A 25,331-nucleotide genomic window follows, 5' to 3' on the forward strand; every position below is an offset into this window, starting at 1 on the left:
ATTGATGGATTAACGGATGGATTGATGGATTGATTAATGGATGGGTTAATGGATGGATTTATAGATGGGGTCATCAGTGGATTGATGGATGGATTTGTGGATGGATCCGTGGATGGATTGATAGATGGATCTGTGGATGGATTGATGGATGGATCCAGGGATGGATTCATGGATGGCTTCATCAATGGATTGATAGATGGGTTCATGGATGGATTTATTGATGGATGGATTCATGGATGGGTTAATGGATGGATTCATGGATGGGTTCATGGATGGATCTATGGGTGGATTCATGGACGGGTTAAGATGGATTAGGATGATTGGATGGTTAATGGATGGTCATGGATGGTTAATGGATGGATTGATGGATGGATTCATGGATGGATCCATGGATGGGTTAATGGATGGATTCATGGATGGGTTCATGGATGGATCTATGGGTGGATTCATGGATGGGTTAATGGATTGATTGATGGATGGATTCATGGATGGGTTAATGGATGGATTCATGGATGGATCCATGGATGGGTTAATGGATGGATTCATGGATGGATTCATGGATGGGTTAATGGATGGATTCATGGATGGATCCATGGATGGATCCATCATTGGATCCATGGATGGATGCACAGATGGGGTCATGGATTCTCCTCCATCATGGCCACCATCCGCTGGTACATGCGCTGGGGGGCGTTCAGGCCCCAGTGGTGGTCGAAGTGGTTCCAGTCGGGGAAGTGCTCGTGGTGCACGACGTGGGTGAGGCGGGACAGCAAGCGCTCGGTCTCCTTATGGGGGGTCACCCAGTCGTGCCCCCCGCTCCACACGGCCACCGGCACCCGCATGGCCTCGATCTCGTAAGAGGGAGGGCTCAGCTGGCAGGGGGAAAGCACTCCTGTTACCTGGGGCTCTGGTGGGTGGGGTGTGCTCCCCCATCCCCATCCCAGCCAGCCCCTTCACCTGGTTGTACTTCTCTATGTTTCTCAGCCCGTAGTCAAACTGCTTGAACTCGGCGGTTTTTGCAGTCTGGAAGGCAGAGGCAAAGGGTTAATCTAGGTAATATCCTGGATCAGCCTCCCCAAGACAGACACACCTTTTGGGACACCTTGGTTTAAAAGCAGCAGCTTAAAAATCCCTTTTATCTCTTTGATTCCACCTCCTTTACCTGTTTCCAGCAGCATTTGAAAATACCATGTTCACAGATTAAAAGAAAGTTAAAATAGTTATAAAATCAGAATCTCTACCTGTCCCCAGTGCACGAGATTTTTTACTGATGTATAGTCTGGAAAATGAGATAGGTACACGTCCAGTCGGCTCTACAGGAAAAAGAAAGGATTTTCTAAGTGAGTTGGGAAGGATGAAAATCCATCCGGGCAAAAAACTTCAAGCATTCTGTCCAATATAATATAATATAATAATATAATGTAATGCAATATAAGTGTTAAACACTCTTTATTATTTCGCAGCTTTATTCTGCTCAGAGCTAGAAGCAGCTTTCAAAGGTAAGCCACTTAATCAATGGAAATACACTTAAAATGGAAATGCAACTGGTCCAGTCATTCTTTGGTTATTTTCTTCCGTAAACTTGTTGTGTGCCAGCCAAAAATGAGGCAGGACTTTCCTTTTCTAAGAGATGAGACCACAAATGATTTTATTTTACCGAAGACTCCATTGGGTTTAACACCCCCACACCACTGCAGGGAATCTCCAAATAACCACTGCCCCTCACACCTTATTTTGGAGGTTTATACTCATTGTTGTGCCTCATTAGATATCTCCAGGTGTATAGGAAAACCAGAGAGGGCTGTGACATGGACGGAGAGCCTGGTGTACCCACCATGTTCAAGTTGTTCCTGTCAAAGCCTCCAACCAGGAAGATGCTGTCGGCACACACTTCAGCTTCCAGTGGCTTGCTGCACTTGTCAACCAGGAACAGCTTCTCCTTCCTTGGCACCAGAACCAGCTCTCTGGTTCCAAATATCTCCTGCAGGAGCATGAGGGAATGTCAGGAATGGTGCTAGGAGCTCCAATGCCCACCGCAGGTACAGGAGCAGCACACAGCGGTAATGCAGGGGACAGGAATTGCCAGAAATCCCTGGATTTTGGCAGTAACCACCCAGAAACACCTCCTGTACCTTGAGCAGCAGGTCTGGTAGGAAGGCCAGCTTTAACACAGGGCCCCGGACGTGGCGGAAGGTATACACGGGAGCCAGGGCAAAGAAGAGTTTGATTTTCTTGGCCAGATGTGGCAAGCTGGAAAACGCTATGAAACCTGAAAAGCAGCATGAGAGCACAACACAAACCCCAACTCACCCCGGAGCCTGTGTTTGAGGGGTTTTTTGAACAAAAAACACTCCTGGATGCCAGCACAGCCCGGAATGGATGGGCAGGATGTGGCAAACCCCTCCCATGCAGAAGGCTGGGAAGGCAGGAGGGGACAGCAGCTCCCAGCAGCGTCCAGTTTAGATGGTGTTGAAGATTGCAATGCAAGATGTTTTCTATCTGTATGGCAGATTACCTTTGTCAGGTGGGCAGTTTGCTTTATCTCTCTCTTTGAGTGACCACATTGTCACCTCCCTCGGGAGGGGACATCTGCTGATAACAGACTATTGAATGTCACTGCATGGCTGATAAGAACTATAACAATCCCATTGTGAGATGCTCCGCCCAGAGGGAGGAGCCAAGCATTGCTACCCAGATATAATCCAGAGGTTTTGAGACACCAGCATGGCTTTCTCCACGGGATTCCCCAGAGGAACAGCAGCTGTCTCTTCTTCCACTGGATCTTCAGAGGAAGAACACATCCTTCTCTACAGGACCCCCTTGCTCCAACAGAACCACCCCTGACACTGCAGGAGGGCTGCAGCCACATTTCCAATTGGACTGCCACCAGCACCCCACAGGGTGTCAGGTTGGGGTCTTACTCTATCAGTGTTCTTGTAGTGTACTGCATTGTTTATTTTATCTTTTTTTTTTTCTTTTCCCTAATAAAGAACTGTTATTTCCTGCTCCCATATTTTTGCCTGGGAGCTCCTTAATTTAAAATTTATAGCAATTCGGAGGTGTGGGGAGGGTTTACATTCTCCATTTCAGGGGAGGCTCCTGCCTTCCTTAGCAGACTCCTGTCTTTCCAAACCAAGACAGATGGACACTGATATCACTCACCCAGGGAACTGCCCTGAGCGTGGCCAACGTAGAACAGCTGCTTCTGCTCCGTTTGCATCAGGATGAAGCCCACCATGGCCGGCAGGTCGTACACAGCCATCTCGTGGAAGCTGCGCGGCAAAGGGAGAGCCTGGAGGAGATTCCCACCTCCCATCCACCCAGCCCACCAGGGGCTCAGTGCTGGCAGCCCTGCAGCCCAGCTGCCCTTGGTGGCCCTGACCTGAAGTCCCAGAACTCCTCGGAGGCCGTGGAGAGGCTGCGGTGCCGGCGGGACCAGCTGCTCCCGCGGTTGTTCCCGATCCAGACGTCATATCCCGCGTCCGCCAGGATGAAGGCCAGGCTGTTCTCGGGTAAGTTGTCCACCCAGTCACCACCATCAAGGCAAAACCCATGCACTATCAGCACGGGGGTCCTGCCTCCTGAAGGAAGAGATGGGAGGTAGCTGGCAGAAGAAGGAATGTGCTCCTTGTTGATGGAGTGACAAAATCATCCTTTGTCCCCTCAAAAAGGAAATAAGCCCAGAAGTTTCTCTCCTCAATTAGGTGAAAAAACACCTCATAGGATCTGGGGCTTCACCTCAAACTTAAGGACAGCTAATTGGACAGGAGCCAAAAACTCCCACCTAAACAATTCACTAGAAAAAGAAGAGAACAAAGAAACAAATCACTTTTGTGAGGTGTTTTACCAGTAACAAGAACCTCGGGCACCTGGCTCGGTTTTTCTCTGTAAAGAGTTTTGTTATTTTGCCATTTATTAAGACCTTCTTGTTTCCAACACTGCCACAGAAGCCATCCTGCTGATTTTATGCCTTCTGAGGTAGCTGAGCTATCTTGGGTGTGAAATGGATCTCCAAGAGCCTATGAGACCTGGCTCAAGGAGACTCATATTTCAGAGACACCTTTCCCACATGGAAATAAAACAGTACCTTGGTACTGTTTCATGCAAGATGCACATTAAAAATTCCCTTCTCCCCTTATTTCCCTGGTTATACTGGTGCTTCCTTAGGGGGGTTTGTGCTACCCCAGGCCCTGAGCCTGGGCCTTGGAGCAGGGGTTTGCTGCAGGGAAAGAGCCACTTTGGGGGCTTTGTTGGGTCACAACACAATGCTGAGCTCCTGAAGGCAGCCCAGAAGAAGTTTCTCATCCCTCTCCCAGCTGCCCAAGCCATGCCTGGAGGCACAGGCATTCCTCTTGTTGTCAGGAGGGCCAGGGTCACAGCTGGTACCCCCTGGGTGAGGCTGAGCCCACCTGAGAGCCTGGTGCCCTCCTTGCCGTGGGGAATCCTGTTGAGGCTCAGGAAGTAGCCATCCTCTGTCATCACCTCGTACTCCTCGCTGGGGTAGCCGTGGAAAAGGATCTTCTCGCTCTGCAGGGACAGGGGTGTGAGGGCAGAGGGTGACCCAGAGCTCTGGGCCTGCCTCAGCTTCCCCCACTGCTGCCACCCATGTGGTGTCCCCGGTGTCACCTGTGCCCAAAGGAATCACAGGGAGAGCAGGGAGAGGCCAAGCTCAAGCTGAGGGCATGGAGTGAGTGCCAGCAATGCAAATATGGGAGATTATTGACGCCCCAAACCCCCCAGAGAGGCCAGGTGCAGATGCAGGGAAGGGGTGAGCCCAGCTGGTCCCAGCTGGAAGGATTTTGGGCATGCCCATGGAGAAGCTAGGTGCTCCCCCAGCACTTACAATGTTCATGAACCTCTCTGGGTTGTGGAAGAATTCATCACCTGGGATGGCACCTTCCAGCCCCTGGGCCAGGCACAGGGCCACCAGCAGCAGCCACATCTCACCCAACTGCAGCACCTGCAGGATAACAAGGCTGTGAGTGCTCCAGGGCCATGAGGAACCCTTTGGGACAGCCAAAGCCTGATCCTGCCACAGGGAGCAGGTGTCTGCAACCCCTTGTGCAGTTTGGAGCCCACCCCAAGCCCCTCTGGCTGGCCATTGTCATCTAGCCCAGCTGTAAGTGTGGGACAAGCAGCCTCCCACCACCCCCTGCCTTGCAAAAGCATCAGGGAAATCCTTGAGCTTTCAGGAAAAGCATTTCAGGGGAAGAATGCTCCCCTAAACAGGAGGGGTCATGCCAGAGCTCCATCCCTGCCTGGCATGCTTTACAGCCCCTTGCCAGGTGCTCCTGGAGTGCCCAGCCCAAGGAATTCCAGACTCAAGGGCACATCCAGCAAAGCCCAGTTCCCTGCTGATCCTGCTGCAGGAGCTAAAGGTGGCTCCCTGCCTCCCAGAGTGTGTTTTCCCAGCAGCCTTACTGCATGGAAAGCTTTCCTGGGCTGCTCAGGAAAACAGCAGAGCTCCGTGTGGGCCACTGTCACAGACATCTTTTATGAAAAATCCTTTCCTTATTTTTCCTCCTGAGAAGCTGGGTGGTCTCAGGAACAAAATGTAAACATTGATTATCTGCTGCTGTGGAATGCAACAGGTGGATCTGTGATTGGCCCATGTTGGATGTTTATAATTAATGGCCAATCACAGCCCAGATGGCTCAGACAGAGGGTCCGAGACAGCTGCCTTTGTTATCATTCTTTCTATTCTTAGCTTAGCTGGCCTTCTGAGATTAAAATCCTTTATTCTATTCTTTTAGTATAGTTTTAATGTAATATATATCATAAAATAATAAATCAAGCCTTCTGAAACATGGAGTCAGATCTCCATCTCTTCCCTCATCCAAAAACCCTTGTGAACACCATCACAGGCCACAGCAAAAACTCCCTCTCACTAAAAACACAAAGTGCCAACTCAAGCCCACCAGCAGCACCTCAGTGCCTCCATCTCCACATGTAGGTGAGAAGGGATGTCCTGGGTTTAAATTGCTGAGATGGCTGAGGGAAGGAGAGGTTGGATTGCTCTTCGATCCCCCAGGCAAACCACATCACTAAACCTGATCTCCCTTTGTCCTGCCCAGCTGCCCAACACCACAAATGCAGGCTGGACTCAGTGCGAATCACCTCTTTTAGGTGATATTAGTCTTGTAGGCCCTCAACCTGTGTGTGAAATGAAGATGGAAAGGACAGCAGGAAGGCAGAAGCTGCAGCAGCCAGCTCCTCACCCGGCTTAGTTGCCCCAAGACATCAGAGCCTGGCCAATTGCTGAAATAACCACTTCAGTGAGCACTGGGGCTTACAGGGGATGGAGAAGCCAGGCCTGCTCAGGAATCAGGAGATGCCAGGCAGAACAATGTGATCCTCAGTGCTGTTTGCTTGTTGCTAAACCCACAGGAGTTTCACACCAATTTCATCCCCTGGTTGAGCTGGTCACTTAGGAAAGAGCTTCTTTCCCTTGGGGCTGTCCAGAGAGGTGGCAAATCCCTGCCAGATTCTGTCCCCATGATCTGTGGAAACCCAGGGCACTGGGAATATTTCTCTGTCTGCTCTGGGGTGCCCTGACCCCCAGGCGAGCACAGACTCTGACCCTCATTCATAAAGAAAGTTTCCCAGACTTCAAGATAGACTGGAATCCACAAAAGTGTGAAATAGATGATCGAGAGTAAGAAATAAGAAACTGAAGAATGGTAAGAAATTTAGGTTTTGGGATTTTTAGTGTGTTGTGGATGGAAGCAAGATGGAAGGCACAGGGTGTCATCCTGGGTTTCTTCTTCTTGCTTCTTCCTCCTCCTTCTCCTTGGGTTTGGGTGGCATTTTGTAATTGGGCAGAAAAGTCCCCATTGCAGCTCTGTGGGATCAGTTATTGGGTTAAAAGGGAAAATAATCCAGGTGTCAGTTCTTCATTGGACAGTTTAGTCTTAAAAGCCCTTGGAACAAGAGATTGTTGGCCATTTTGTGCCTTCTAACGAAAAGCTGCTGAACTCTCAGTAGTGAGACTGTTTTACTGATAAGAAATTATAAACACCTAAGTGCAAACAAGAATTACTGTCTCAAGTGCCTTCATTCCAGACCCAGAGAAACCAAAAACTGGGACCCCCACATTGGTCCATCTCCCTTAGATCTGCCCTTCACCACCTAAAAGGGGATGGACCCTCCACAGCTCCATGGCCAGCAGAGCCCTCGCACATTTTTACTGATGTCTAGTCTGGAAAATGAGATATCTACACATCCAGTCAGCTCTACAGGAAAAAGAAAATATTTTCTAAGTGAGGTGGGAAGGATGAAAATCCATCTGGGCAAAAAACCTCAAGCATTCTGTCTTATAACTGCAATATAAATGTTACACACTCTTTATTATTTAGCAGCTTTATTCTGCTGAGAGGTAGAAGCAGCTTTCAAAGGTAAGGTATTGATTTCATCAATATTTTAAAATGGAAATACAGTGACAGAAGCAACTCCTCCTGGTATCCCAAGATGTGGCAGAGAGGGAAGGATGAATCCCTGGGCATGGGGAGCCAGGGTGGAGGAGAGCAGAGCTCATCCTCAAAGCTGCTGCTCCCCTGGGTAAAGCAACCCAGCCCCTTCCCTATCCCTTTCACAGAGCCAAAAAGGATAAAGACCCAGGAAAATGTCTAACCACCAAGTTCTCCATGCATCAAATGCTCAGCTGGAGTGGCAATAACACCTTTTTTTCAGCAATACCCTGGGCTAGAAGGAGAACAGGAGAGCAGGAGAACAAGAGAATAGGAGAATGGGAGAACAGGAGAACAGGAGAATAAGAGAATAGAAGAGCAGGTGAGCAGGAGAACAGGAGAATAGGAGAACAAGAGAACAGGAGAATAAGAGAATAGGAGAAAAGGAGAACAGGAGAACAGATGAACAGGAGAATAGAAGAACAGGAGAACAGGAGAGCAGAAGAATAGGAGAATAGAACAGGATAATAGGAGAACACCAACCTGACCCTCTGCTTCAGGCTCTCCGTGCAGTCAGTGGGGTTGGTGGCACTGAGGGAACCAGTCCTTGGCTTATAAAAACACCCAGAGAGGCTGGGACTTGTCCATCAACACCTGCCTGTCCCTGCCCAGCCACACAGCCCAGGGGTTCAGGCACTGCACCCCAAAAACCACATCCCAAAGTTTGGGACGTGTCCCCACCGCTGGGAACACACAGGTCCTGTGGTGTCCTCTCCAGCTGGGACAGCATTTTTGGCATTCCTTGGCAGAGGGCTTCCAGCTGCTTTGTCTCTGCTCTGGGGGTGCCGGGCAGGCTGCTCATCCTGGATTTCCAGGTGTAGGTAAAGGGTCAGCTCTGCATGTCAGCACCAGGGCTGGGTTGAAAAGAAAGGGACAAATCTCAGGAAAGGAGGAAGAAATGCCACTTGCATGTGACACTGGCTGGATTTTGTCAGTGTGGACATCCCAAGAGGGGAAATCCAAAGGGTGCACAGCAAATCTCCCATGGCAGGGGGACAATCAGCCCCCCACGAGTCCATGGGCCCCTTTAAGCAGATTTTCCAGCCCCTCCACCTCTCCTCCTGCCAGGAGAGCAGTGGTGGTGGGAAGGGACCTTTGGAGTCTCCATCTCCACCCCAGCCTCCTGCTCACCCTGGTCTGGGGTGGTTTGAGCAAAATATTTCCTCTGTCAGTTGAAAAATAGACACACATCTGTTGTTTTCACCAGCACAATCATTGTTTGGGCTTTTTCCTGGTTTTAAATGCTGGCATAAAGAGCAAGATGAGGCACTTTGCAAGAGCTCTATTTAATTATGGAGCTTTTGGGTGCTGTTCCCCACACCCAGCTCAGGTCCTGGAGGAAGGAGGGGGTCTGGTGACAGCTACAGAGAGGTGGCAAAATGCTGGGTGAGGAGTTCCCTGCCCTGGCTGACCCTTCAGGCAGCACCAGGCCAGGAAAAGTTGGGCATTCCTTTGAGAAAAGAGAACAAAAACCCTGCTGAGAAGTGCCAGAGAGCAAAGTGGGCTTAATCTTCAAGCTGACCTAGGAAGAAAATTATGACCCAGCAGATATTATGAGAGAGATGAGCAGAAATTATGAGAGAGATGAGCAGAAACTATGAGAGTCTTCTCCCTCAGCTTCCCTGCTACTACAGCCTGGGCATTTAACATTATTCCAGTGACCCTCTGAGGGTCCTGGAATAATGTTATGGAATATTCCAGTGACCCTCTGAGGGTCCTGGAATAATGTTATGGAATATTCTAGTGACTCTCTGAGGTCACCTGCTCCTTCCCACCACCCTGAAGGGTGATGATGGGGGGATACTCCCCAAAACCCCTCCCTAGCCCAGCTCAGGACCTTCAGGCCATGGTTCCCTGCAGTGCTCACCCTGTCCCCAGTGTCCCCTGCTGCCACCAGAGCAGGGACAGGCTGTGAGGTGCACAGAGCTTCTCCTTGTCCCCAGAATGCCCCAAAGCCAGACCCCACCAGGACGTGGGCAGGGATGCCCACAGGAAACAGGGGCTAGGCCAGGTCTGGGGTCCCCATATCCTCACAAGCAGCTTCTGGCCTCCAGGCTCACCTTCATCTCCCTCCTGGGCTTGCAGGAAGCCTGAAGAGCCTTTCCTGGTCCTTCAGAGGTTCTTCCTCTCCCAGAATGCCTGTTCCCCTCCGAGCCTATCTGAACAAGCTGTGGGTTCTTCTCCCCTTATTTCCCCAGCCCCTGCCCCACCTCCTGAACCTCTCCTCTCCTCCTGGGCAGGCTGGGCCACTTTTGGGAAGGGTGACTCCACACCTGGCCCTCGGGCAGCACTCAGGACACAGGAGATGTGTTGCACATGCAAGGGCTGGGAGAGGGGATAATCCCCTCTGCTTGGCATTGGGGAGGCTGTACCCCTATGCAGAACCCAGATTTGGGCTCCCAGGGACTACTGGGACACCCCCACATGGGATAATCCCCTCTGCTTGGCATTGGGGAGGCTGTACCCCTATGCAGAACCCAGATTTGGGATCCCAGGGACTACTGGGACACCCCTACATCGGGGTGAGCCCAGATGTGGTGGGGCAAGGCCAAGGTGCAAGAGAGCGAGTTGGCTCACCAAAGCAAGGCTGATTGCCCCTCCAAGGGTTCCCAGAGGCACGAGGCACAGCAGAGCCCAGAGGCCCAGAAGAACCCCAAGGTAAGAGAGGAGGCACAGAGAGAGCCCAAGCCATGAGAGCCCCAGAGGCACGAGAGGCACAGAGCCCAGACAGACCCCAGAGAACAGAGAGGCACAGAGGTACAGAGAGAGCTCCAGACAGAGCCCAAAGGCTGAGAGAGCCCCAGCGCACAAGAGGTTCCAGAGGTACAGAGAGAGCCCCAGAGGCACAGAGAGAGGCACAGAGGTACAGAGAGAGGCACAGAAGAACAGAGGGAGCCCCAGAGGCACAGAGAGAGCCCCAGAGGCACAGAGAGAGGCACAGAGGCACAGAGAGAGCCCCAGAGGCACAGAGAGAGGCCCAGAAGAACAGAGGGAGCCCCAAAGGCCCAGAGGGAGCCCCAGAGGCACAGAGAGAACCCCAGAGGCCCAGACAGACCCCCAGAAGAACAGAGAGGCCCAGAGAGAGCTCCAGACAGAGCCCCAGAGGCAGAGAGAGAGAGCCCCAGAGGCACAGAGAGAGACCCAGAGGCCCAGAGGGAGCCCCAGAGGCACAGAGAGAGCCATAGAGCAGCACAGAAAGCCTGGCTGTCCTCAAAGAAACAGCCTGAAAATGTGAGCAGGGCAGCCCTGGAGCCAGGCTGGGATCCCCCAGCTCCAGATGTCCACTGACAGATCCAGAAAACATCAAGGCCTTTGCTTTTCCCCTCAGCCAGGGCAGCACAAATTTTGTAGGCACAAATCCCTCTGAGCACAAATCCCACTTGCGAGCTCCTCACCAGCAGCCAGGACAGCCACAGCTGGAGCCAGGACAGGTTTTCTCCTATTAAAAGGAGCTGAGGGGCACTGAGGGGACACAGGGAGCCTGGGCAGATCCATGTCCAGGCATGGCAGCAGCAATGGCACGGCCACCCCTCCTTGCTTTGCCACCCTGTGAAATACAAAGCTGTGTTTCATGTCAGGTACATACAGACAATGTGTGTATTTGTGATTGCGATATGTGTGGACACCGACAATGGGACAGTTGTGAATTCTAATAATAACTGAGGAAAATAAAGCATGGAAAAAGGCCTTTGAACCTCTCTTTTGTTTGCAATTAACCCCGGTTGATTTAGCACCATTGGAATTAAAGCTTTAAGGATGTTGCTTTTTGCTTGCATTTAATCCATAAAGGGCTCTGCAATAATAACCTTTTGAAGTATAATTTTAGAATATTACTTGTATCCTTGAAACTATAGCTTTGAAATATATATAAAGGAAACATGCTTATCTCACACCTTAGTGAAGCAGAGAAAAACAGCTTGAGAAAGGAAGATGAACATCACCTCAAGGATTTATGGTTTCAACCAAGAGAAGCTGGACATCGCTGTTATGAGATTTATAGTCTCTGCAATTAAAAGGTGGATCCACATCTGGGGAGCTGGACTCCACCAGATGGGATTTGTCTTTCTTCTTTCAGAAACTGGACTGTCACCATCTGGGGATACTCCTTTTGAGATACATCCTGAGAAAAACTAAATCACAGTAGTGTATAGAATTGTGACGTAAAAATTGGGAAATAGAAACTGCTGATGAGTAAAAATGGGAAAAGAAACTGCTGAGAAAGCTGATGAGTACCCCTATAAATACCTGTAACCATCAATTATCGGTGTGCAGTTGGAGGGAAAACTTCCCCCACTGTACCCAGCGCTGTATTGCTCATACTTTACCATACTAAAAAATAAATTGATTGCTGCTTGAATATTGGCCTAGTCAAGCTTCTTATTCATAATAACCCTCAGCCCAGCAGCCAAGGGACAAGTGCCTGTCCTTGAAGCCCACGAGGTGTTTCCAGCCCTGAGCTGGGGTGGTTTGCACAATAGCTCCAGATGGAGGGTGGGGAGGGGTTTAGGGACAGGAGCAGTAAAAAGATTAGGCAGGGAGGGAGCTCAGCACAGAGCCCTGCTTGGCCCTCTGGTGACAAAGGAGGAAAGTGATGCCTCATGTTTAGCTTTTATATTTTTCAGATTCTGTGCTGCTTTAGTGTGTGGGTCTGGGCTTCACATTGAGGGATGGTGAGCTCTGTGCACAGAGCAGGGAGACAAAACAATTCCTGCTCCAGCTGGGCACCAAGGACAAATGATCCAAATCTCAGGCCCAAGAGCACAAACAACGTGGGCTGGAGAGAGAAAAACAAGCAGGATGGGACTGGATGGGCTAAATTTAGCTGGAATTGGACAATGAACTGCAATTTGCAAATGAACCGGAACTTAGAAAAGTGTGAGACCTTGTGACCAGTTGGGCATTTTGTGACCATTTTGGTTCATTTTGGGTTCATTTTGTGCCCATTTTGGTTCATCTTGGGTGCAGCCCTGGCTGGACTGTTGTGCTGCTCAAGGTGGATCCATGGAGGAGATTCTTTTAATAAATCCCTGTTTTATTCTTTAACTCTATCCAGCCTCTGTTCTAGGTCAGCCTTCTCAAGGCATCAAAAGCAAACCAGAGGCAGGGGTGGCCTGGGGCTTTGGGGTTGGGTGGGATTTTTTCACCATCAGATTTTACATTCTGTTACTGACAAAGCAGGGAAACCTGAGCCCAAGTTTTTTTCTAAATTAAACTCAGCAGCACTGATTGCACACACAGAAAGGAACATCCCACCTGCTCTGTGACGGAAGGAACACCGAAAATCTTTAAAGTAGCTCAAAGTGATTCCCATCCTCTCCCAGGAGAGAGCTCCATCCCCACAGAGCCCCGGGTGGCCATGGTCAGGCTGCTCAACCACCCCATGCTAAAGGAGAGGGGGATAACCATGGTTTGTTGGGTTTGGGGTTTCTCCATACACCAAACCTCCCCACTTTCCGTGAGGGGTTGGGCAGGCGCTCCTTTCCCTCACCAGCACTTTCACAGCACCCTCTGCTGCCCAGACTGTCCTGTTTCCTTTGGAGAGCACCATCCCATGGACAGGGAGCGCTCCAACACTGCCAATTCTCAACTTCTTTTCTGCCAAGGTCAGGCTTAAATGTGTGAGATGGTATTTCTTGTTGGGACTCAGATGTTTATTAGTTCTTATCTATGTCACAGCCTCACAAACCCTGAGTTCTACAGCACTTCCCTCGAACAAACTAAAAATGGAGCTCCATCTCTCTCTCTCTCTACAAGGCCTTTTAAGGATAAACTGTCCATTTAAGAAATGACACCTGAATTATTTTTACTTTTAACCCAATAACCAACCACCCATGGCCCACAATGTGGACTGTTTTATCCAATTTCACAAAACCACCCAAACCCATGGAGAAGAAGGTGAAGGAGAAGAAGGTGAATGAGAAGAAGGTAAAGAAGAAGGTGAAGAAGAAGGCCCAGCCTCTGCCCTAAAACCTCCATCTTGTTTACGTATATTACTGTATTCTAAAACCTTAAACTCTGAGTTTCCCACCCTGTGATATTACACACTTCTATTCAAACTCCACACCCACAATCCCAGTTCTGTCATTCCATTTTGGAAGTCTTCTCCATGGCCTCAGGTCAATGCAGTGTTCTCTTGGGGGTCAGGGTTTGTCTAAACCCTTAAACTCTGAGTTTCCCACCATGTGATATTACACATTTCTATTCAAACTCCACACCCACAATCCCAGATTATGGCATGACTTTAATTCTACCATTCATTCAGATAGAACTGAATTCTATTATTCCATTTTGGAAGATTTTCCATGGCCTCAGGTCAATGCAGTGCTCTCTTGGAGTCAGTGCCTGGCAGCACAGAAAGTCCAAAATTCTCAGCAACCAACACGATTCCCTCTCCAACACAAGACCTCAGTGCCCCCATGGCCAGCCAGCAGCTAGCTGAAGAGCAAGGAAATTTAGGAAAAACATCGTTTTTTCCCCAGCACAGGGCAGGGGGTCTCAGGTGCCTCTCTGCCCATGTGTGGGGGATGCTCCTTCCCAAGGCTCCCACCATGGTCTCACCAGTCCTGTCCTGGCAGCAGCACTGGTGGGAAGCAGCCCAGTGTTCACCTTCTGGCTGCTTTGCAGTAATCCCCTTCCTTCCAATGGAGGGAAATAAAATAACTGTTCAAACCTATGGAATGAGCTTGGCTCAGGACTCTTGATTTTTATCACAATTTATTTTTTTTCTGATTTTCTCATGCCTTAACTGTGCAGTGATTCACCCTGGGGGGCTGCCCACTGATGTGGCCCTGAACTTGATGCCAGGACCAGGAGTGTCCATAGGAACCTTTCTGATGTCCTGTCCCCAAAAGAAAGGCAAACTCTGTCGGTGCTGGCAGGAAGAGGGAGTGGCTTTTTTCTCATCTAGGCATACCTGATCCTGTTCTTCCACCTTTCCTCCTCTCCCTGCAGGGGAAAAATCAGATTCTTCTCTGAGCCAGTGCTTATTTGAGGGTGAGGCAGCTGGGAGGGCTCCTGGCACTGCCTGCAGCTAGTCCTTGGTGAAGAGCAGCCATCAGAGCTCCAGCTACAGGTGGAGCCATCGAGGATTTCCAAAGCCTGTCTGCATTTGAGCAAGCGTGGCTGGGCCAGACCTGGCAGGTGCTGGCTGCAGGAGGGATGCAGGATCCCACACTCAGCACCAGGGCCCTGTAGCAAGGAGTGGAGAGGTGGCCACCAAGGCAGAGGTGACAAAAATGACACCCAGTGTGGCAGACATCTTTTATGAAAAATCCTTTTCTTAGGATTTTTCCTCCTGAGAAGCTGAGAGGCTTCAAGAACAAAATGTAAACATTGATTGTCTGCTGCTGTGGAATGCCGCAGGTGGATCTGGGATTGGCCCATGTTGGATGTTTCCATTAATGGTAAATCACAGCCAGCTGGCTCAGACAGAGAGCCCCGAGCCACAAACCTTTGTTATCATTCCTTCCTATTTTATTCTTAGCTAGCCTTCTGATGAAATCCTTTCTTCTATTCTTTTAGTATAGTTTTAATGTAATATATATAATAAAATAATAAATCAAGCCTTCTGAAACATGGAGTCAGATCCTTGTCTCTTCCCTCATCCTGGGACCCTGTGAACACGGTCACAACCCAGAGCTCCTGTGACCTGTCACCATCCCCGCCGGCACCTCCTCGGGCAGCTCCTGGCCAAAGGCTTCACCAGCTGGCAAGAGGGGAAGCCTGGCAAGATGTGAAATCCCCATCCACAGCTCCTTCCCTCAGCAGGGATGGATTTTTTTTTTTTTTTTTTATTTATTAGTGCACCCTCTGAAGTCACTGTTTGTCAGAACCCAAGAAATTCCTCTGGCTGCCCTGGATGGCTCAAGCCCCTGCCCAGGGGGCTCAGAAACCTTGGCACAGAGCCCAAGATGCCTGTGCCTTTGATTTAGCCCTTGGAAAAAACAATTACCAACCTTATATGAAGAATTACAAGCCACGACAGTTTAAGCAGAATGATAGTAAATTTATCACAGGGTGGAAAAATAGATTTTTGGGGGGGTTTTAGAATGGGAGTTCAAGGGGCAAGATGGAGAAATTTGGGTGTGTTCAGCCTTTCTCCTTCTTCTTCTTGGCCTCCATCTTCTGGGTGATGTTGGCACTTTTGGATTGGTTTAGAGTAGAAACTCACTGTCTAACATAGGTTATAGGTGTTGGGAAGTTATTGTAAATATTGTACACGTAGTTTTTAGAATAAAAAGATAACACCAGTGTGCCTCTGTCTGACCTGCTGAACAGACCTCAGCAGGCCAGGAGAAAGAATTTTATAGATAAGATAAAATAAACAGCCTTGAGAATGAGAGCTGAAGAGCTTTGACTCCTTCTTTGACAGCCAGGCTGGGAAAAGAGATCTTCTAACGCATCCCAGGGTCACTGTGACCAGCGGAAATCCTGAGAACTGCTGGGACTGGGATGTTCTGCATTTTCAGGCTCATTCCGTGCCAGGAGGCAGCAGGAAGAGCCAAAAGGAGCTTTCCCAGTGGAGTTTGGTGGGATGAGCTGGTCCCACTCATCCCCTTGCACCAAGCCAGCCCCGGTGCAGGTGAGAACCCTCAGTGCCCACCCTGGGGTCCACAGGGGTCACAGCCACGCCAGGTGACTCCACCAGCTGGAACCAACCCGATTGTCACAGCTCTGAGTGGAAACACTGCCAGGGCAGCCCAGCAGCCCTGGGGTGAATTCCAGCTCGGCAGGAGGAGGAGGGACCAGAGGGAGTGGCGGCTCCCAAATCTCCCGAATCGGGAGCAGAGGCAGCTCCAGCCCCATGGGAGCGGCGTGAGCAGCCGGCAGCACCTTCTGCTCGGGGCACAGCGGGGACAAGGGCTCTTCTGGACACCACGGGTAATCCCTGTGCTCGGTGCCACCCTGGGGACAGCGGGACAGGGCACCTGGACAGCCCCGGGGAATATCCTCCAAAGGCATGTCCTGCTCAGGGAAGGGGTGGGAGTGTTTGGAGAGGGGTCAGGACAGTGCACCTGTTCCTATTTACACTGCTGCGCCTCTGGGATGTCACCAGGTGTGCTGGGATGAGGGACACGTCGCAAAGGGAATATTTTCCCAAGCTGTTGGGAGGAAAGGGCCATCCATCCCAAGCAAGGCTCTGCCCTGGAATTTGCATGCCCTTCTCCTGACGCTACGTCACAAAAATGTGCTCTGCTGGCTTTGCTAAAGGCTCGCCCTAAAAATACCAACTCCAGAGCCTGGTGGAGCCCAGCGACAGGCGACAGTGTCCCCAGATCGCAGCCGGGGGGCTCCGGGGGATGGTGGGGTGGGAGATGGGGTCCCTGGGGCCGGGCACGGCCGCCCCTTGGCGGTGCTGAGAGCGGGAGGAGCCGCAGGGCTGTGCCCAGGTGAGCGCTGCAGGTGCGCCCATCCTCCGCTGCCACCGCTCCGGGAGGGACCGGGTGGCTTCTGTCACCTCCCGCAGCACGGGCAGCCCGCGGCAGGATCGGGGACAGCCGGGAAGGGACAGAAATCTGCTCCCAGATCTCCTCGATTTCACCTGGGTGGGTGCAACACACCTGGCCCTGGCATTCAGTGGGAATTTGGGAATCCCTGCTAAATTCTCCACACAATTGAACTCCTCTAAGTAGCCGAGGGAACTTCTCTAAGTAGCAGAAATACTGCTGCAAATTTGTCACCTCCAATAAATTTATCCCTTCCTATATGGCAGGGTTCTGCCCAGGGCAGAGAGATTGGATCAAAATGATCTTTAAGGTCCTTTTCCAGCCAGAGCATTCTGTGATTCTGTTTCTGTTGGATAAAACAGCACAGTGAGATGTTTTGTGGTAGGAACAAGCTGAAGCAGACACCAAAATCCTTCCCAGGAAGAACAGGGGTGTCCTGAGATGGCATCTCACTCAGGTCTGCAAAAACAAACCCAGGGTATCCCAGGGTTTCTCCCAGCCATAAGGAGAACCCAAGCAAACCACATTGTTTGGTTTCTTCTTAAGAACGTGGCCCTGAAACTTAAAACTGGGTGATTTACTCCTCATTAGGTCAGCTGTCAGTGGAACAAAATAATGTATTCTTCCAACTATCCAAGAAATTATTTTAAATGGATGATTTATAATCACCTCCTCGAAATCCAGGTTTGCCCAGGCATGTACAGATGTACCTGTACCTCTGCATGTTTCTGAATATGGAGAATGTGAGATTAAAATGTGGTGGAATTTGGACTCTGGCTTTTTTCAAGACTAGAAAAATGAGCCATTTTCAGAATTAGAGGAATTCTGGTTTAGAATAATTTCACCTGTTGAGGGGTCACGTTGATATCCTGGTGGAAGTGCAGGGCAGATCAAGAGAACTCCCCACAGCTTCTGTGCCAGAAAAGTCCCTCAATGTTCTGACAATGTTTTGCAGAGCACCATGACGTGGCTGTTCCTCACCATTTCTTGTTTCTGTGCTAGTCCCAGTGCCAGCAAAGTCTCTCAAAGTTCTGGCAATGTTTTGCAGAGCACCATGATGTGGCTGTTCCTCACCATCTCTTGTTTCGTGCTCGTCGCTGCAAAGTCAGAGGAGAACCCCGAGGTGTCCATGGATGTTGTAAGTCCCTTCTTTTACTGCTTGGTTGAGCAAGTTACCCAAATGGTCTGTGCAAGACCCATGGGCTCTGTTTGCCTTCACTGAGGGTTGACACCAGGATTTTATGAGATATTTGTCTCCCTGCTCTTACATGCACAGAGATTTATGGCAGGAATTTCTGGGGGGATGTCACAGACATGTTTTATGAAAAATCCCTCCTGAGAAGCCCAGAGGCCTCAGGAACAAAATATAAACAATGATTATCTGCTGCTGTGGAATGCAACAGGTGGATCTGTGATTGGTCTCATGTGGTTGTTTCTAATTAATGGCCAATCACAGTCCAGCTGTCCAGATGATCTGGTCAGTCACAAGCCTTTGGTATCATTCTTTTTCTATTCTTAACTAGCCTTCTGATGAAATCCTTTCTTCTATTTTTTAGTATAGTTTTAATAATATATATATATATAAAATAAAATTATAAATCAAGCCTTCTGGAACATGGAGTCACATGCTCATCTGTTCCCTCATCCTGGGACTCCTGTGAACGCCATCACAGGGGGAAGGCTTTGTTCCAAGTCAGCAGGTTTGGTCAGGACAGCCCTCACAGCCCTCTCAGGCTCAGAGCTGGGCTGTCTGTGCTGCCCTGCTCTTGATTGCTACACAAAAAGTGACAGTTCTTCACCAGACCTGCCAAAAATTCTGGCTGGAGTCATGACATCACCATGGGGGCATTGGGAGGGACTGAGCCCAGCTTCCCCCTGGTGTCACCATCACCAGCACAGATGGCTCTGCCCAGCCAAGCCCTGCCACTCCTGAGGACAGAGACCCTCCTTAGGGACTGTCCCTTGCTCTCCTTCCCTTCCCACAGGGCGAAATTGTGCGGTACCACGGGTACCCCTACGAGGAGCACGAGGTGCTGACAGAGGATGGATATTTCCTCACCCTGCAGAGGATCCCCCACGGCAGAGGCAGCCCAGGGAGCTTCAGCCTCTCCCACAAGGCAGGGGCACAGCCATCCAACATGTTCTGTCCCCGTAAGTGCCACAGGGAGCTCTGCCTGGCCCTGCCACCCTGAGGGCTTGGCTGGGCTGGAATAACCCACGGCAAAGGCAACCTCACTGTGCTTGTATTTGTTTTGGTTTAGGGCAAAATTGGGAGAGAACTTCTAAAGGGGCTTTTTTAGAAAAGCAGATTTAATTGGGTTGTTGTTTTTTTTAAATTGGTCTGGGAGAAATTTTTTTTTTAAGAGAAAAGTGGAAAAAACTTGTTTAAACAATAAAAACTTTATTAAACAATAGAACTAATACTATATTAAACAATATATTTTTTTTTGCTGTTTTAAAAGAGATGACAAACTCAGAAAGTCTCTTTTCTGGGTTGCAGTTTAGTTTACTTAGTCTCTTATTAGTCTTTTTGGTGCTGGAAATGCTGCAGCTCAGGTTTGGTCTGGTGGGTTACAGGTGTGAGCTGTTGGTGGGTTTTTTTGGGTGTCCAGTTTAGAGTAGGTTTAAAGAAAAGGGAAAAAATTACAGTCTAGGGAAATATTTTGCTTCAGCTAGCTAAAACTAACTTAAATAAAGGAGAGCTTTTTGTTGTTTATTTATTTGCAGACAACACAGTTTTGGAGAAGGAATGTGGAGGAATGAGTGTAGTGTTTGAAAATAAACTGCAGCCGGTGTTTTTTTTGGTGTTTTTTTTTTTCTTTATTCTTTGGAATAAGTCTTAAACTTATTATTCAGTATAAACAGAACAGATGGTTGGGGATAAAAGCATCATGTAGTCAGCCCAGGACAGTGCTCCAGGAGGAAGCTATTCCTGTAGGAAAAACCAGGCAAATAGCCTCAGGAGCAGAAGAAATGCAGGTGCCCACCATGCTGACCTTGCTCTGAGAGGATTTGCCCCAAAGAGGAAGGAGGATGAACGGGGCAGAGAAATCTTGCCCCGGGTTTTAAAAACCAGAAGTGGAGCAGCAAAAAGCCATTAGTGAGGGAAGGAAAACAAACCAGGCAGCCAATCCAGTGCCAGCTCAGTATTTTGCATCCTTCCTGTGTCCTGTTCAGTGCCATCTCACCATTTGGGGATGTTCCTGTTCTGTACTGCTCCAGAGCAGTGGTGGGGTCATGCGCAGTTCTTGTCATGTACATGGCAAATAAGTGTAAAAAACCCCAGATTTCCAGTCTCTGCCCTGGTCTTCTTCAAAAACAGCTCCCCAGAGAGGTTGAGGACACTGGACAGAGGACAGTGTCCCTGCCCTGGTGTGAGTTCCCAGGGTTGCTGCCAGAGCATGAATGTGAATGCAAATCAACATGATGTGAATGTTCGATTTTGCTCATGGTCACAGAAAATGATTCCTTCTCTTCCTTCCTCCAGCCCCAAAGGCTGTGGTCCTCCTGCAGCACGGCCTGGTGTTGGAGGGAAGCAACTGGGTCACCAACTTGCCCAACACCAGCCTGGGATTCATCCTGGCCGACGCTGGCTACGACGTCTGGATCGGGAACAGCCGGGGCAACAGCTGGTCACGGAAACACCAGGAGTTTGAGTTCCACCAGCAGGAATACTCAGCTTACAGGTATTTTCCATGAAACTGGAGGTTGGGCAGGTCCCTGGTACCCTCAGCAGTGTCTCCAGGCTGGAGGAGAGGCGCTCCTGGCAGTCACACCCTCTGCCAGGGGGCAGAAATTGGGTTGTCAGCTCCTGCCAAAGCGCTTGCCTGTCCCCAAGCAGCCATGGCAAGGTCAGAAAAGGTGATTTTGTCACATGCCTGTCTCCCCTGCAGCTTCCATGAGATGGCCATGTACGACCTTCCAGCGTCCATCAACTACATCCTGCAGAGAACGGGGCAGGAGCAGTTGTACTACGTGGCTTATTCCCAAGGCACCACCACAGGTACTGAGGAGGAGAGCAGGCCTGGCAGGGTCACACCAGCTGTGCACCCCCAGCCTGGGAGTGCTCCTAAAACCTTGGCCAGGGAGTGTTCCTAAAAAAGGAAGGGAAATGTCCAGGTATTTCCAAATAACAAAAAGGAAAAGAGCAGGTAATTGTTTTAACAGAAGAGTTTTGAGCACTGGCAGCCCCAAACTGGGTTCATCTCATTGCTGCCCGAGCCTGACCTGCTGGAGCCACCTCTGAGGGGCTTTAAGGTGGGCACACACACCTGGAAGCCAACATCTGCCTCAGGAACAGCAGGGCAGGGTCTGCTTCCCTCTCCCCCATGCAGGTTTCATTGCCTTCTCCTCCATTCCCGAGCTGGATCGCAAAATCAAGATGTTCTTCGCCTTGGCTCCCATCACCGTCAACTCCCACATGAAGTCCCCCTTGGTGAGGGTGTTTGACCTCCCCGAGGCGCTGATCAAGGTGTGTCCTCAGCACAGGTGGGGTGTGAGGGGGAGGAGGGACTGGGAGGCTCACCTGAGACAGGCAGGGCTCCTCCATCACCTCCATCTCCCTGCTCTGGGTGTTTGTGCGTGTGCTGTGAGCCTGGAGGGCAGCAAATCATCCTCCTGTCCAGCCTTCATCACAGAACTTTTAACAGGGATTGGGTATGGGTCTCTTCTCCCTGGAGAAACCTCTCCTAGGAAGGGCAGGGCTCTTCCAGGGCTGTGGCCTTTTCTGAAAAGCCAAAATGATGAAGCACAGCAAAGTTGTCGGCAACTTTCAGGGGTGAGCAAAGAGGTGGGGAGCACCCGGAGGGAAAACAGAGCGTGATGCACCCCACTGATCCACCCCTCTGACTTCCACAGATCATTTTAGGCAAGACAGTGGTCTTTGATAAGGGTGAGGTGTTGAAGCAAGTGATTTCCACCATGTGCACCTACCCCATGCTGAAGACTGTGTGCTCTTTGGTGTTTTACCTGCCTGGTGGGTTCACCAACAGCTTGAACGTGGTATGTACACTGCAGCTTCCCTCTCCAGACATCCCCTTCCTCACTGTCCCAGCCTGAGCTGTCCATCTGCTGCCTCCATGGCCTTCCACATCTTTGGCTGGTGGAAAAATTCAACTTGGAGGCACCAGGGTGGGGTGTTCTCAAGTGAATCGTTGGTGTAATTTCTTAATATTCCAAGAAGGAAATGTGTTAGGGGCAACACACAGAGCTGAGGTTTGGAAAAGGATCCTGAGTATGAGGTATGGAGCTTTACTTTGCCTTGAGAACCAGGCAGGCTCCTACCATGGGATTTGCTCAGCTTGCTGCAGGGAGATCTACAGCTCAGTGTGGGTGAGGCTGGTGTGGCTACTGAACAGGTTTGGTTTTATTTCTGATGTGGGTTTTTTGGGGAAGGAGCAAAGAATAAACGTCTCTGGTGGTCTTGCAGAGCCGCATGGATGTGTACCTGGCCCGCTACCCTGACTCCACATCCCTAAAAAACATGTTGCACTGGCGCCAGGTAACACCTCCTGTTCTCCTCCCTCTGCTCGGGGAATGATCTGGGAATAAAACTGGGAACAATCCCCCCCTGCTCCCCCTGCAGAGCTGTGTGAGGGAGGGAGGGCAAAGCTGAAACACTGCTGCAAATAAAGTCATTTATCCCAACAAAAGAACTGGGGCTTGTAGGAGGAGGAGGTGGAACCTGGTGATAAACCAGGACAGGAGATGCCAGAGGGAAAGCTGAGGGTCAGAAAGACCACTAATGGTACAACTAATTGTTGAAAATGTTCTACTCAGATCCTCCTGCTGATGGCATTGACCACAACACACAAAACTTGTCCAAAGTTGTCTGATTCATGTCTCTTTTGAGGCTCTTGGCTGTACACCAGGTTCTTCACTGTGGTCTTCCTGGGGCTGGGCTCTCCTCCCAAAATCCAAATGTAAAAATGCATTCCCTGAGCCTTGGTGGCAGGAGGGAGCACTGCAGTCCCCTGTCACCTCTTTTATCTTCCTTAGAGCCCCCTCCAATGTGTGGATAATGAACATAGTTCTCCTTTTCCAGCTCTATCAGACTGGGGAATTCAAGCATTACGATTACGGCAGTGACAATGTGCTTCATTACAACCAGGTAAGAGAGAGCCATGCTCAGAGAAAAAAAATAAAATAAATATTCCAGTGAAAATATTGCAGTGGCTGAGACTGAATTTGGACAATTGAGCAGCCTGGAATAGTGGAAGGTGCCCCTGCCCATGGCAGGGGAGCTGGGACAAGATGATGTTTGAGGTCCATCCCAACTCGAACCATGCTGTGATTCCATTAATTACATTATGTTTATGGAATTTGCTTTGTATGGGGATGCAGGTTCATAACTTTCTAATAAAAGTAAGTAACTCAGTCACTCAGTGATGACTTTTTGAGCCTCTGGTGGAAAGAACAGGAGCCCAAGGCACAGTGAGGCTCCCTGGTGATAGCTCCTCTTCTATCCCTTGGGATAAGGGAGAAATTCCAAGCAGCCACCAGGACACACTTTGAATTTTTGGCCTGCCCTTTGCCTCCCTCCTGTCTTGCAGAGCACTCCTCCCTTCTATGAGCTGGAGAACATGAAAACCCCGCTGGCTGCCTGGTATGGGGGCAAGGACTGGATCTCAGCCCCCGAGGACGTGAACATCACCCTGCCCCGCATCTCCAACGTGGCCTACAAAAAGTACATCCCCGAATTTGTCCACTTTGACTTCCTCTGGGGCAAGCAGGTCTACGAGCAGGTCTACAAAGAAATGCTTGACCTGATGGAGAAGGGTGCCTAGAGCTGAAGCAGTGATTGTTGGCTTCTCCATGACTTCTGGGGCTTCTTTCATCTTGGGGGGGAATGATTTTAAAAAAGAAGAAAAACTGGGGGGAAAAGCTCAATAAACTGCTACACTTGGTCTGGAGTGATATTGCTCTGTCCAGTGAGGACAACCAGGCAATGCAATGACTGGGGAAGCACTCTGGACTGAGGTTCAGTTGGCTGAAGTTGAGCACAGCCCTCACACCCTGAGTCTCCCACGTGCCTCCCTCGCCACCAGTTTAGTGGAACTTGGCTCCTGGTGGCCATTGTGGACTCTGGGCTCCTTGAGCTTGGGTTCCCAGCTGCAAACAGCTGGCCAGGAGCCCCGTGCCCTCCTGGATGCTGGTGTCCCACAGGGATGGGATGAAGCCACGTGGTGGATGGGTCCTGCTTTGTTCACCTTCTGGCAGCACTTCCACACCAAGAATCCCAACATCCCGGCACTCACTGCCTTCCTTCAGGGCTGGAAGGAGCTATGGACGTCCTGCCTGGTGACAATGAAGAGTGGCCATGGGTTTGTATCCATGAGAACCCCCCACCTCACTAACAAATGGGACATCCTTCTCAGATTCATGCTGATTTGGATAATCTCACTTATGCACAAAGGAGTTTCAGTAAATTCTAGCAGGAAACACCATTTTTTCACCACTTCAAGCTATCCTAAGGCACAAACCCAGCTGCAAATGCCACCTTTTGCTGCCTTTCAGGGAGACAGAAGAAGAGTGTGGTGGAAAGCAGCAACGAGCCTAAATCTGTTTTCAGCTTCTGGATTAAATTGTTAATGATACCTTGATCAGAGGAGGAATCGTGAATTTGCCAGTTTGTGTATCTACCATCTTAAAATACGCCTGGGAGCAAGCAGGGCAAAGGATAAGGTTCTCTTTTCACAAATATGTAATAATAATAATAATGATAATGATAATAATAAAGTGGATAGGGTATACTGGGCTCTGTGTGGTTGTACTGTTAACTAAAGGCTAAAACTCTGGAGAAATTGGCACAAGCCCTGGCACAGGGTGCCCAGAGCAGCTGTGGCTCCCCCTGGATCTCTGGAAGTGCCCAAGCCCAGGTTGGATGCGGCTGGGATCCACCTGGGACAGTGGAAGGGGTGGAATGAGGCAGGATTTGAGGTCTCTTCCAACCCAAACCATTCCAGGATTCTGTGGGTGTGAAGGTTTTCAGCACAGACCTCTCACCAGGTGCAGGTGCAATGCTCCTCGTGCTCAGGGATCATTTCCAGATGATCCTGATGCCTCCAGCATGTCCCTGCAGGGAAGAGGTGGGTGGTGAGGAGGGCGTGGAGCCCAGCACAGCTGCTCTCCAGAGCCAAACTGTGGGGTTTTAGCAGCAGAGATTCATCCAGGAGTCTGGAGATGGTGGCACAGGGCTGGCACTGCTCAGGTTAGCACCTGTAAAGTGTTTCACTTTCTACCCTTAGAACTGGAACTGACCACAGCAGAAAACAGGGCAGGGTGAGGCCATGGCAGGGTGCAGGAATGAGGCTATAGGTCAGATAGGATCTGCCTGGATTGCCAGTGATTAGCTGCCTCACTTAGGACATTTGTAATGACATCTTTTTCTCTGTGATCAGCTGCTCAAGGCAGGGCCGTG

General features: G+C 50.1%; 2 protein-coding genes across 4 annotated transcripts; one reads left to right on the forward strand and one right to left on the reverse strand.

Moving 5' to 3' along the window:
- Positions 1-638: 638 nt before the first annotated feature.
- Positions 639-14,517, reverse strand: LOC135449349 (putative lysosomal acid lipase/cholesteryl ester hydrolase). The gene is made up of 10 exons (XM_064716253.1): positions 14,380-14,517; positions 4,844-4,960; positions 4,410-4,527; positions 3,383-3,581; positions 3,163-3,272; positions 2,133-2,269; positions 1,835-1,981; positions 1,242-1,313; positions 958-1,023; positions 639-872 (listed from the first exon to the last, which is right to left on the reverse strand). Exons 2-10 carry the CDS (start codon positions 4,940-4,942, stop codon positions 639-641), a joined length of 1,182 nt encoding a protein of 393 aa, XP_064572323.1. The 5' UTR covers positions 4,943-4,960; positions 14,380-14,517.
- Positions 14,518-16,234: 1,717 nt separating this feature from the next.
- On the forward strand, positions 16,235-24,663 carry LOC135449348 (lipase member M-like). 3 transcript variants are annotated; one of them, XM_064716250.1, is made up of 10 exons: positions 16,235-16,346; positions 17,961-18,050; positions 18,898-19,063; positions 20,400-20,598; positions 20,806-20,915; positions 21,247-21,383; positions 21,770-21,913; positions 22,341-22,412; positions 22,956-23,021; positions 23,464-24,663. In XM_064716250.1, exons 2-10 carry the CDS (start codon positions 17,967-17,969, stop codon positions 23,695-23,697), a joined length of 1,212 nt encoding a protein of 403 aa, XP_064572320.1. In that variant the 5' UTR covers positions 16,235-16,346; positions 17,961-17,966; the 3' UTR covers positions 23,698-24,663. The 3 variants fall into 3 exon arrangements, with proteins under 3 accessions (XP_064572320.1, XP_064572322.1, XP_064572321.1); XM_064716251.1 differs by lacking the exon at positions 16,235-16,346 and adding an exon at positions 16,933-17,011 and having other exon boundaries at positions 23,464-24,613; XM_064716252.1 differs by lacking the exon at positions 22,341-22,412 and having other exon boundaries at positions 23,464-24,613.
- Positions 24,664-25,331: the final 668 nt, after the last annotated feature.

Source organism: Zonotrichia leucophrys, chromosome 6 (assembly GCF_028769735.1).
Source record: "Zonotrichia leucophrys gambelii isolate GWCS_2022_RI chromosome 6, RI_Zleu_2.0, whole genome shotgun sequence".
Lineage (NCBI taxonomy): Eukaryota > Metazoa > Chordata > Aves > Passeriformes > Passerellidae > Zonotrichia > Zonotrichia leucophrys.